Source organism: Danaus plexippus (assembly GCF_018135715.1).
Source record: "Danaus plexippus chromosome 18 unlocalized genomic scaffold, MEX_DaPlex mxdp_35, whole genome shotgun sequence".
Taxonomy (NCBI): Eukaryota; Metazoa; Arthropoda; class Insecta; order Lepidoptera; family Nymphalidae; genus Danaus; species Danaus plexippus.
In genome coordinates this window covers 681,213-694,561 of record NW_026869854.1, presented here as the reverse complement: position 1 = coordinate 694,561, position 13,349 = coordinate 681,213, and the positions used below count along the sequence as shown (strand labels likewise).

General features: G+C 32.7%; 3 protein-coding genes across 9 annotated transcripts in view; 1 reads left to right on the top strand and 2 right to left on the bottom strand.

The window, feature by feature from the left end:
- LOC116773043 (papilin) overlaps positions 1-6,706 on the bottom strand; it is a 49,773-nt gene extending 43,067 nt beyond the window's left edge. For all 7 annotated transcript variants that reach the window (XM_061528600.1, XM_061528605.1, XM_061528604.1 and 4 more), the window contains exon 1: positions 6,501-6,706. In XM_061528600.1, coding sequence (XP_061384584.1) covers positions 6,501-6,523 — 23 coding nt within the window. In that variant the 5' untranslated portion in view covers positions 6,524-6,706. The remainder of the gene's footprint in view (positions 1-6,500) is intronic.
- A 1,270-nt stretch (positions 6,707-7,976) lies between these two features.
- LOC116773337 (uncharacterized) lies at positions 7,977-11,053 on the top strand. Its single transcript, XM_032665773.2, has 5 exons — positions 7,977-8,198; positions 8,815-8,948; positions 9,135-9,290; positions 10,651-10,726; positions 10,812-11,053. Exons 1-5 carry the CDS (start codon positions 8,054-8,056, stop codon positions 10,925-10,927), a joined length of 627 nt encoding a protein of 208 aa, XP_032521664.1. The 5' UTR covers positions 7,977-8,053; the 3' UTR covers positions 10,928-11,053.
- On the bottom strand, positions 11,020-12,951 carry LOC116773336 (uncharacterized). Its single transcript, XM_032665772.2, has 4 exons — positions 12,530-12,951; positions 11,932-12,099; positions 11,462-11,594; positions 11,020-11,159 (listed from the first exon to the last, which is right to left on the bottom strand). Exons 1-4 carry the CDS (start codon positions 12,801-12,803, stop codon positions 11,048-11,050), a joined length of 687 nt encoding a protein of 228 aa, XP_032521663.2. The 5' UTR covers positions 12,804-12,951; the 3' UTR covers positions 11,020-11,047.
- Positions 12,952-13,349: the final 398 nt, after the last annotated feature.

Here is a 13,349-nt window from a genome sequence, read left to right as displayed (position 1 = left end):
ACGCCCGGCAAGTACCAGGCGAACAGAAATGGAACGGAGCTGAAAGCTACTTCATCGAGCGACAGAGACAGATATATATCGATTCTGGACAAGGTTATGTCGACGAATGGGAAAAGTTGGTGAAAACTTTGTTGTCGAGTCTCTAGGTCCAAGTCCCCTATGTTCAAAATATTTCTTTTTTACAACGCAAAGACACTACGTAAAAGTTTTATAACATAAAGTTATATTTTTAATGTAATTTATAGATTGTACATATAATATCTTCTGAATAATTATATCGGTTCAACAGCCGACATTTCCCAAGGATAAAGTACTTATCAGTTTCGAAGTATTTATTTATGGCCTACGAATAAGAAAACCAAAACATTGTAGTGTTCAGTGGTCAGTATTAACATTATTTTAAATTATGTACCTGTTGAAGATAAAACCGAGATCTCTTGTGATGTCTTTAATTTACAACTAGTTTTAAATGAACGTTGTTCCTCTTTACAATCGTACCAAAAATAAAATTTAGCAGCTACAAAGTACATAAAAACTGTTCAGTCGAAATTATTTATTGCTCTTTATTTTAATCTTAACGAATCGAAAAACGACTGGGCCCATAATACAATGTAATTTAAAATGGTAACAAACTTGACAGCATTGGAAGGAAGCAAAGTAAAACAAACGGAAAGTTTTTTAAAATTATTCTTCCAAATTCAAAATGTCCTTGTAACAGATCTTGTAAATTCTACCAGGACATCATAATTCCCGAGGAGTAAATAGGGTCGGCCTCCAAAACATCTACGGAGCGGGACGCCGCGCCGTCGTATTCATGTAAATTCGCTATCCGGTTAATATTCCTGCACAAAGGTTGTTGGCCTGTTATACTTTTTTTTGCTGAATAAATGACAATGAAAGGAACAAGGCATTAAATAACAGCGTCTGATAATAATAGTAACTTTATCGCGTGACTACACTGCATTTTAAAATAAAAAAGTAAAATTTTAAAATAAATAAGTAAAATAAAAAAATAAGTTCATTTATTTATCTAAAAGCAAGACTAGAAACTCGTCCAAGGCACAAGGTCACAATTGTTATGCACCATTTTTATTGCTTGTTTTTATTCAACTAGTTGTTAAAGCAACTGATTTAGTTTATTTTCATTTTGTTATTTATCAGCAAGATTAATAGCGAAATTAATAACGAATTGGCAGATTCATAATCGATAGTAATTTTTTGGATAGTGCAGATATGAAGCTATGAAATTATTGCTTGAGACCTTAACAACTGCAATAGAGTTTTGAAAACGGCCAATTTTCTTTAGGATTGACGTTATAAATCTTTTTGCAGTTACAATAATAGTAGACAGACTTTCTTGGAAGCACTAACTACGTTACCAACTTTGTATTAAACAAGTCATGTACGCTGAAGCCGAAGTACTCGCCGAGGGACTCGCTCTTTCTTAAGGGAAGGGAGGGAGCGTACCTATGACAATTTACAACGAATGAAACAAAAAGAAAACGACGGTTTCCCCAAATTACTGAGAAAAGTCTCAGTTTTAGTTAAGAAAGTACCAGGAGCTCAGAAATCGGACGGAGGTTCGATTTCAGTGTCGGACGATGTCGCAGAAGTATGGGAACGCGGAATGGCGAACTCAGGAAGACGCCAACGGCTTGTCATAAAACTTATAGCGGCTCGTCAAAGAACACGCCTGCGATGACGCGCTCTGCGGGTGATTTAGCGAGCTTTGTTAACACTAACCTAGGGTTAACGGAAATCACGTAATTCCTTATTTCGTATGCATTGTGACATAAACGTTGACACTAAATTTAAAAGCAATAAGCCAACCGGGAAGTTATTATGTACATGTTCAGTAAATATAACTAATATTGAAATATATTTTTATGTTGTATATATTTAAAACTTTCTCCCGCCGTCAACCCTGACGTGATGCATCTCGTCACCCCCGCAGACTCACACGTGGCGGCCGGCTGTCCTTGGTTCCCATGTCGATGTCGCATATCCCAGACACTTCAAACGTTATTAAAAACTAATTAAGCTATTAAGTTACGTGTTGCTAGTTCATATATTTAGAAAGTTTACCAGACAACATAATAAAGGAGGTTTTAATATACTTGCAGGAAAAATTTTCGATCGTTCGAATTATGTAATAAAAAACAATGACATTGACATTGCTCAAACAATTAGTACGATTCTTCTTAATACAGATTAAATATTTATTTTAACTTCCTGCAAAACTTTACTTTAAAAATATAAATAATTTTACACTGTCAATGTAGTACCAAAAAAAAAATGCTTATGAACGAACCCAGTCGCACAGTAATATAACTTCGAATAGTTTGCGTTTGGAATAAAAACGTCTTAAAATACGTTTAGGCTATATTATATGTAATGTACATACATGTAGAACAATCTTTTATAATGTACTCAACAACATTTAAATATAATTAAGGCAAAAAATTATACATAAACTTTTTGGTAGTTTCTTTTCGACCAGCAATTAAATCTACGTTACTTTTTTTTCTGTCACTTATTATATTTTTTATTCTGTGAAACCTACTGTTATACATGACACGAATTTTTTATATCACTCTATTTAATGAAACCTTTTGGAATTTTGAAATATAAAATATATTAAAACCCACACCAAGCCGAGAAATCCTTCGAGTATACTTTTATGGAACTCGTATGAAGTAATTCTAAATCGGTCTTTTCAATTCTAAAAATCCTAAAATGTCATCGACCTCCAAACTATCGTGTTTAAAGAACGAATTGATGTATTAACGGACAGACATGTCTGTGTGTAAATCCCACTCAAATCAACACCCCGCTCGCCCACTGACTTTCCCTGAGGAACTTCATTGATACAACCTTGACCGTATCGTACACGCCTCATTATTTGACCAGTTGGAAAACATTCAGAGAAATACGATTCAAAACTAAGTTATGATAAAAACGAGAATATTTTTGAAATTATCTCTATTGGATCAAAATTAACTCTCTACAATGATGGATGTTTGAAACGTCAATTAAAATGCTTACACCATTATGTTTTTAATAATTCTTATTTTATTTTAATATTTTCTTTTTTGCAACTTCTTATTTAACCCATCCTCTTGTTTATAATAACTTAAATATATTTTATTCACAAACTTCAAAAGCTGTAGTATAGCAATCAACTTTTCTTCATAACTTATTCAATCATCTTTTAATATTAGTCTCCTTGTTGACTTTTTTTAATTTCTAAATAAATACACTTCAATGTACAAAAAATACATATTATTTTCTCTTAGTTATAAATAGAAAAAAAAAATCGATAATATCAAAATTCATCAACCTGTATAAAATAAGCAAGAAACCAATCACGCCGCGTACATAATTATTATGCTCAGCGATCAACATCATAACAGCGATGTAATGACATAATCTAGAATGACAAACAAACTAGTATGAATATCGCAACTTTTAATGCATTTTAATGGCGTCATTTGCATAAGATCCTCTTAAAGTTTATATCGAAAAATAATGTCACATTAGTAAATAAATATTTGAGAAACATTTCATTTTTATTTAGTTTTCTTTCGTGATACCGAGAATTATAGAGGAAGCTTTCTAATACTTTACGAATTCTCCAACTTCCTTTACAAGTGATGAAGAACATCCTAAAACATTTAAACCCAAAATTCAAAGAACTTTCACTAATATTCAGCTATTTTAAAGGTATGTGTATATTATTGGTTCATATATTATATTTAAATACAGAAAACCAGATTTATTTTAAAATTCTGATAAGCAAAGCCGAGTTGCGAAACTAGTATGTCGGATCTTCAGCCACTAATAAAACAAGGTCTATATTTAGACTGGTTATATCCTAGACGGAACGACTTGGCTAGTATGTCTAAAGTCTAGACCTAGGTCTTATTATGTACTTGCAAGTACTAGGATAGCATAGATGGTAAGAGCTTCGTGAGCACTAAGTCCGTTTTCAGGCAATCGATTATTCTCAGTCTAGGTCTCATTTGTTAAACATATTCCTTTAAGCGCTCGTTCGATAAACGATTACTGTTTGATCTGACTGAATTAATTCCTGCACTAACCAATTACTGTATCTTAAAATTGTATTCGTAAAGCAGCTTGTTTTATTTTAGAGAAGCATTAAGTCTAGATTACCCGAGAACCATAAAATACAGTTCAAAACCATTGTTTGATGCTTTGACCTATTTCCGTTTAATGGGGGCTCTCAGAATGTTTGAAATGCTAAGAATAGAGCCATAAACATTACACCTTTTAAAAGTTACGAATAATTTAGCCAACTAGTTTGTTAACTTTCACATACTAAATAGCCTTTTGTATGAGATTACGCAATCTACAAGTGAAGTTTAAACGTTTCATTGTATTACTTAGAGAGATGATACTTAAGAAAGGTATAAGCGAAGGAATGCCCACCGAACTACTTCAAGGATATGACCGATATTACTTAAATGAAGGACAAAAAAAGTATCGGCGAATCCGGAGACAGTATTTCAAAGAACTCGCGTGCGCAAAATCCTAACGCTACTGTTTCCAAAAATACAACTCGACTAATACATTCAAACGATTAGATTCCCTATGTCGCTGGGATAGGCGTCACATTCCTTTGAAATATTTCTTCATCCCTTATCTAAATCTGCTGTTTAATTATACGCAGCAGTGGCCACAAAACCGGCAATAAATATATGTATGAGCGGTGGAGAATTTCACTCCGTGTGTCGGGACGGCGGACTAAAAGGAACAATAGGCTTAGTTTTAATCTGGGCTCGTTTTTTTTCTCCCAAGATCCAGTTCGTGTGCGGCTTCCCGTCTGTCTTTCACTCCGCAGACTCCAGTGACTGACATGAAATCCAATTTGCGATGTTTTTATCGTCACCGAATGCAAATGGTTTCGTCGTTAAATATATATATATATAAGTTGATGTTTCATCCATAATAAAGATGTTTAATAAAGAATCAAATGATAACTATACATAAAAACAAAAACGAAGTCGCCGGTAAAAGCTAGTCAATGATGTCTTCCAGTGTATGTAGAATATTTCTTCATTATAAAACAAATTACATCGTAGCACACTCGCTGACCTTACGTGAGATTCGCTTCGTAGATAACCAGGCCCGTTTATATTAAGGTGCATTATGAACTGATTACGAATAATCCCGGCACCAGGTTATAAAGATGGTAGTTCAGAAAATTACCCACGAACCGTAATTAAGGGAGGCGATGAAGGTTGTTGACACTTGGAGGTGAATATAGCGATTCTCATAGTACATTAGATAAAGAGATGATTTGGTGTGTAAGTAAGGACATCAGGAAACTAAAACGGTAAATGTATTTAAATAAAACCTACATACTACTGATTTTTTAATTATTTTAAACTTTAAAAAGCGTGTTGTTAATCAGAAAATATTCGTTTTATTTAAAAGAACACTCTCCAGTGTCTTGGTATTATTATGTAAATGTATTAATTGTACATAAGTACCTAATAAATTGAAGTACATCTAGTTTTAAGTTTATAGTTCAGTGAGCTTTTCTATGTGTGCAAATATATTATTGCAATATTAAAAAACTAGGCATCTGCAAAAAGATATGAAAACAAAATATATTATAAAATTAAATTCATTAATTTATTTTTTATTAAGTGTAAAGAAGTACTCAGTGTTAATTGTAAATGTATAGTTTATATCACCAATTATTTGGTCCAATAGTGTAGAGTCATTAAAGAAGAAGATATGTGTCTACAGAAAGAGAGTAATAATACCCCGTCATGAAATAGAAGAGTGATTGGAATTAAAGGTTTTAATTTAAAAAGGGATAAACATATTAATAATAAAACTTTTTTACAATATTTAATAAATTCATAGATTTGAAAGTATAGTATAAGTAAAAGATTTAACAAAATATATTAAAAATATATTTCATTGCTAATATATGGACTAACGGAATAGTTTCTAGAGAGTATTCTGAATCATTATAACGCCTGATGCTATTTTATAGCTATTACTGATTTCATAGTCTTAAACAGTAAAAAAAAATTAAACTTTGAAATAAATGCCGCTCCTTTTTATCGCCTAAATTCTTTAAAAATGAAAGGGCAACAATATTTTTATAGATAAATTTAATGATCGAAATCATTTTAAAAAATCTTAATACTTATAGATAATTGTGGGCAAAAACTTTTATTAAGAAACGATCACGAAGAACTATGTTAGCGTTATTAGTTCGTATAAAAACAAATAATAAGTAAGTATAAGAAAAAAAAAAACTGTTGAGACACTTTTTATATTAATTCAAATATTTATACAATTTAAACTTATGTCATTTAGTAAACAATTAAAATATCTAATAAGAATAATTGTTTCAAATAACCAGTAATAATAATATATATATATGCTTCATAAAAAAATGAAATGAAAACACAATCCACGAACCTTAACGAGAACAGAATTATAATTAAAAAAAAACTCACCTTAAAGATGACATCCCCATCATTAGCGCATGCCCAAAAAAATCAAATAAATCTCCCAACACACAAAAACACACTGATGTATCACAGCTTTATTTAATAAAGTCTAAATCGATATAATAAAAATGTGACTATTTGAATCTCCCGCACTATTTCCCAAGCGGCGTACCCGCACGACCGCGGCGGCTCCTAGAGGACTGTCAAGTAGCTGCGCCAGCGCAGATCCACGTGAAGCCGGCACCCCCCACCACCGGCTCATTCATGAAAACTCATTCAGCACGGAAGCTTTATGAAACGAACCGTTTACTTTTTAACATGACTTAATAGCTTAAGTCGAACCAATCATTTTTATTATGAACGAATGTTGAACGAATGAGACATTCGTTTAAGATCTATCCTAGCTTTTTGTTGAATATCGCTTGAAAGAAAAATGAAATAGAATACAACTTAATTATGACAGAGTAATGATTTTTATTTTACATATACATATATATATTATAAAAAGATATGATATTCAATCAGTAATTAATATAATTTTGGGCAAAATTTCGCAATTCGCCTATGTTATCTAGGATCGTGAGTCTCGGAAGCAGTGTTTTGCGCAACGGGAAGCGATGCGCGTGGGTGTATCTACATCCGTCAGTTAACGTCCACAGCTTACGATGTTTGATTTTTTTATAAAAAAAATGTATATTTATCTAATAATGGTACACATATAAATACATATATGTTCAAACGCTGAGACATTCTAAAAAAAATCAATATTTTTTTGTTAGTTCATTCTTAACGACTTCTTTTTGATTTGACTCCACGTATCTCGTTTTGAATAGTTCGTAATTCCATTCAGTCTAAGATTTATCTTTCGTTTTGTTCGTACATCCAATAGCTGGCTGCAGTCTGATGATAAAAATCTCATAAGCGAGAATTTACTTCTGACCAACGCCGTACAATTTCACTTTAATGAACTCAGTTTACGATGTAGTTTTAATGCAAAGGCACAACTAAGAACTGAGAAACTGCTTAAACAAATATAAATATATTTTTCAAATAAAATTTTACAGTATGAAATAGAATTTATACCTGAAAAATATTACTTTGTGATGCTTCTCTATATTGCTCGACAATACATTGTAAATGAAGCAGAATTAAGCTCGTGCCGTAACATAAATAATTTTCAAATATTTAAAAAGAAATCTTTTTTTATCAAATTGAATTATATTTAGTTAGAGAATGTTAAAATATTCTGATTTAATGAACAGTGTTATAAAAACGTGTTCATATTTATGTAAAAAACACATGAACTTTTTTAATTATTTATTTTTAAAATTTAAAATTTACAATGGTAAAGAATTTGTTAATTGGAGCGAAGAAAAATCTTAAAGGATGTTGTTAACCATGTCCGAAGAATAAACCATGCAATGCTCATAAAAAACCTCTTTAGATCTCACTTGTCCACAAAACAGTAACTCTATCATCAGTTTATAAAAACTAAACATCTTCTGTCAGTCAACCATTTTACTTCGTCTTTACTAAATTTTGAGTGTATAGTCAACAAAATGTGTGAAAATTTAAGCCAGGATCGCATAAGATGTGAGGCGTGTCGGACAATTAACCTTGCTAAAAATGTCAACCAACCGAAGCCAGATATGCAAATATATGAGAAGTGCAGTCCGACGCAAAAAATATGTTCTCGCGTCCCTGGTAACTCTTAGCTTTAACTACACTCCTAGTACTGGTGAGGTGTTCGTAGTGATGAAAATAACAGAAACGAAAAACAATGTTTAGAAACTTTGTTTACAACTTTTTTTTACAAATAAAATAACTCTTCACTTTGTTCACTATGTAGAGACGTGATCGTCGCGCAACTTTAATTTTCGGCTGTATTGAAAAAAATGTGAATCTACTTTTTTAATTGTAATTTTAATGCCTTATGAACAAACAAATACATTTATTATTTTTTGAAAACCAAGATCTATCTGAGAGTCTGGTTTAATTTTTGTTGATTCATCTACAACTTTGAAGTAAACCAAAAGTTAAGGAAGGTACACATTTAGTTTGATATAGCCATCTCTTTCTTCCAGACCATCTATCTGATTGAGTAACATTGTAACTTACATCCGAATTAAGGACAGCTCCTTGAGCTTCTGCTTTCCTAGTGTTTATTACAAGTTATGTAATCTGGCTCGCTTCTTAGAGCGTTTTCTTGTTCCATCGATGATCGCTTTCTCATGTTGTTTGACAAAAATAAGACCTTCTGTATCTTTATCGATTTATTTTTTAGTCCTCCTTCAGACACAATTATAAAAAATTGTTACAGAACTTCCCATACATCCAACTTGCATCAAAGTTTGCAGCAAAGAGGAGTATAAATTAAGGAAAAGTGGTAAAAAACTAACATTGCCAGTAAAAACAGTACCTTGTCCTCACGGTAAATTGATGTATGCTGTCAAAGTAAGTATATTGCCTATTACAAATACAAAAAGAAAATTAACAAAGAAACAAGTAAACTTGAAATATTTCACAGACATCTTTTCTTAGCAGAATGAAATAATGTTATAACGTAAACCTCCTAAGCACTTCGTAGCTATTAGTAGCCGTGGAAGTAAAGCAAGCCGTGATAATAAACTTCCCCCATAGGCTGGTATCCTGGTAGGTGCCGTTTACTTCACGTATACGCAAGGAGTGTGGGGCGACCAACGAGACGTCACGGAGTGCATTCGGCGTTGGCAGGAATATATTCGCAGTATTAACACTAGACGCCCACCTGTGTTCGACCAGTGCGGAAACGTTATCGTGAGTTAAAAACAAAACAAAACTTTCACCCCTATGCATTAGACGTCAATTTACATCGCTTTCACGGGTCACCTTTACTCTTCTGACGCTGTTTGTAGCGATAACAATATACTCGCTACAAACTCATGAAGTCCTAGTCCTCCTAGTTACGTCATCAGTTGTTACCGCGAATAGGTGCCACGGTAACCGTAACTATGGAAACGCTAATGTTTGAAACGTTCTGCTTTTGCAAACTCGCATAAACTAAACGGCAGAAAAAAGTCAAACTACTTAAACTTTAAATTATTTTATTTTCAAGTATTTGTATTTGCTTATTTTACAGTCATTTGAATTGGCTTAGTAACTCTATTCATTGATTTAGTAACTCTATTCATTTAACAGATACTCGTATTAACTTTCCCCAAACCATTTAATTCAATATAATATGAAATTGGTATAAATAATTTACAAAAATAACTCGCCATTTTAACATTCTTTCGATACAACATACGCAACGAGAATTCTACATAACTCATGATGTCCTAATACTCGTAGACTGTTTCAGTCCAATATTGAGATACGCTAGAGCAAACCGACGGCAAACGACAAACGTCCATTCCCAACCATAGGCCAGCAGCCGAATGACTTTTAATCTATGTTCCTGATTTCTAAACACCTGAGCGTTCATGTGTTCCTAGTACTCGATACCTTCTGACAAGCAATATTAAAAACTCGTCGCCCGTAGCAACGTTCGTGCGAGGTCCCATCGCTGTCGGTAGCTTTCCGCAGACTGGTACTGATGGATATTGAAGCCTCGGTTCTCAGTCACTTTACTGTTTGAACCACCTCGTTTCTGGGCGCCGGGTGGTAACATGCCGAATAGAACAGATGATATTCCGTTTTCTCTTTATAGTTTTCACAACATCTTGGAGCTATGCGGTCCTGGTAACTTCACGTTAGCTGCATACGAGGGACGTCATTCCGCACATCGTATTCATTCATTCCATACCGAAGCACAAAAGCTATTTGAAAACATTCAAAAACATAGTGTGCGATAAACTTTACTCTACAGATGATATAAATTAATCATTAAATACAGCAAAATAATATTATAATTATCTGAAATCCTATATATACTTTGCCTTGACTGAATATAACATACAAAAAGGGACACGGTCACGTCGCCATCACTGGTTTGGACAAAATCATACCCTTGCGCAGGAAGTGGCCTCCTTGACGTTGATAACTCCCTAGTATAATTGGGTCATATCATTGACAATGTTCATAATTTAAAAAAAAACTGATAAAAATAATATTAAATTTAAATAAATTATTTCATAGGGATACATACAACGTAGTTATAATTGAAAAACTTTTTCAGAAAAAAGAATCATCTGAGAGTATTATAGCTCCAATGTACTTGATATACAAGAGAATAGTTACTACTTGCTTCGAAGGTAAAAAAAAAATATTTATTTTTTAAGTACAGACTAAGTTTATTATTTGTAACTAGCATAAAACTATCGATATCATTATTTACAGGTATCGTGAAATTCCCTATGATATTGAAATGTGCGTATATTGATTACATCAAGGCCCTCGAGAGAAGGCAGGCGGAGTTAGACCAGGAAAGAAAAATAAGAAAGAGATCAATTTAAAATTCGATTGGGTTCTTCTAATCAAATTGGAAATTTAGAACTCTATTTATTGCAAAATAATTGACAATTATACATTGACTTATTTATTTATTCGATAACAAAAATGATATTATAAAATTATTAAAATCTCTGTGGTCTCCTTTCCGCGTCGTGGATATCGAAGAACGTGTTGTCCTCGGCAGCGCCGCCGTCCAACAGGTACTCCAAGTGGCGAATGTAACAAATTGCTATTCTGAAATCATATTATAATTGATAGAGCTTACATGCTAACAAAAAAATATATATTTCCCTTAAAAATGATGAATGAGATTAGTTATATATTTATATAAAAAAAAAGTGCATTTTCATCAAACGATATATACATATATATTTTAATATCATTCGTGATGGCTGTAATGTATAATGAGGAAAAGCAACGCTAATGATTTTACGAGAGTATTTGATGAAGTTGACTGTGATTGAAATTCCAAATAATATATAGCATTAAAACTGTTATTTTATTCTCCAAATTGTATTTAATATTGAGTTAGTTACCGGAGACACTCTATCTTGGAATACTTTTTCTTGGAGGGCTTCGTGATTGGTAGTTTGGATCTCAGCAAGTCGAAAGCTCTATTCATATCCTTCATACGTGTTCTTTCTCTGTCACAGGCCGATCTTTTGTATTCTATAAAATAGTTCGATATTAAATTGTCCAATATAAAAATAGTATTTTTATCACAGTCTCTGTTAAATCTTCTTATCTTTTTAAATTGTATTAAACATTTTGGTATTAAAATCACTGTTCATTGATAATAAAAATTGTTCTAATCCCACATGTAGGTCATTCAAAAGATCAGGACTTAAAATGTCACTTAAATAATGACGAATACATTGTTTTGTGGACATTTGAGGTGTTATGATAATTATGATTTTAATAAATTCATTAGTAATATCTCCCCTTTTGTGTGGAATACTAGATTTTAACCAGAATATAAAGATGTACCTTTCTCATTACAATGTACCTTTCTCCAATTGTATCGCTCTCTCCTTCCAATTCAACAAGTGGTCCTGATCATCCGAGAACTTGCCAGTGTCTTGGGACTCCTGCGAGAACTCCAAAGGTGACTTTGAGCTGGTGGCATCGTGTGTTAACAAGTCCCTATAGTCATCGTGATCATAGTACCTTGAACCTTGAATTTTTATATAAAGTTTTCAATTACTGCAACGAATATAGTAATGATGTTTTAAATTTAGAACAATCAAATTAATTTGTGACTTGTAAATGAACGGAAAACAACTAGGCGAATTCGCGAATAATAGTTTTATCTTTGGCCTCGCTACTGATGAAAAATTTTCAATGTGGCAAACCACAGCGATAACTACGTACCTAAATTGCAAATTTATTACTGCTGATAGATCAAATAAAATATTCGTTTTTGCATTGTGTTTGAAAAAAAAAATTATATTCGTAAAACGTTATGTTACATTGTTAATGACAATTTAATATCCTCGTCTCTTTGACAACATATATCAGGTAGTCGTGAGAAAATTTACAAAACATGAAAAATTCATTTGATTTCATAAAAAAAAGCTATCAGAAAGATAGAATTGTGTCTCTACCTTCATGGGATTGTTCGATCTCTTGCGATCTGTAGTATGTTATTCTTCTGGGTTCATAATCTTCTAACACGTAAGACCGTTGGTGGGATGTGGTTTTATCGTATTTCTTATGGGAAAACATCGATTCCTCCTTCTGTCTGTCTTCTTGCCGTCCTATTTCTAATATTACACGGTCTTCTATTTCCCTTTTATCTTCAACATCTGTTTCTTTTATCACCGTGTAAGTACTTATGAGAGGTAGCGGAGATTCTTCTTGGAAACCTTCAGCGTACATTTCAATTGAGAACTTATATCTTTCTAGCGTGGAACCGACTGTTTTAAGGTTATTAATTGTTATAAAACACTGTTTTGTCCAAAAATATAGATAACAAATGTTAAATATCGTGCTGAGGCTACCTGTGTTAGTTAGTAACTGTGTCAGCTACCCGCGTAGTCTATTGTGATGCATATTCGATCAAAGTTTGTATTGTGTACACAAGTGCTTGGTCGTTTGTCTTGTTTCGTATTGTTGGATTTGTTTTATGTTTAATAAGAATATATTATGTGTTCTTTTTTATCAGAATGTGAGCCTTAGACCTGGATCAGTAGAAGTATGTTCGGTACACTTGTTGCGGTTAGATTTCACGTACCCTAATATAATTCCCACCCACTCTATCATCTTTGCTTAAATGATGCATCTTTCTACGCACAAATTAAGATCGTTTCATTGCTGAGGAATCGTTTGCCGATTCTCGTTTAATAACCTACGTTAATAATATAGGTGTTATTTAAAGACAGGTAATGTATGTAACAATGAAAACTCAGGGTATGCGTAAAGCTT

Coding starts and splice junctions, on each gene's coding strand:
- LOC116773337 (XM_032665773.2), top strand. CDS start 8,054: ATGTGTGAAAATTTAAGCCAGGATCGCATAAGATGTGAGGCGTGTCGG. Junction 8,199..8,814: donor AATATGTTCTCGCGTCCCTG/GTAACTCTTAGC, acceptor AAATTGTTACAG/AACTTCCCATACATCCAACT. Junction 10,727..10,811: donor AGTTACTACTTGCTTCGAAG/GTAAAAAAAAAA, acceptor CATTATTTACAG/GTATCGTGAAATTCCCTATG.
- LOC116773336 (XM_032665772.2), bottom strand. CDS start 12,803: ATGTACGCTGAAGGTTTCCAAGAAGAATCTCCGCTACCTCTCATAAGT. Junction 11,595..11,931: donor AGCGATACAATTGGAGAAAG/GTACATTGTAAT, acceptor ACTATTTTATAG/AATACAAAAGATCGGCCTGT. Junction 11,160..11,461: donor TCCAAGATAGAGTGTCTCCG/GTAACTAACTCA, acceptor ATATGATTTCAG/AATAGCAATTTGTTACATTC.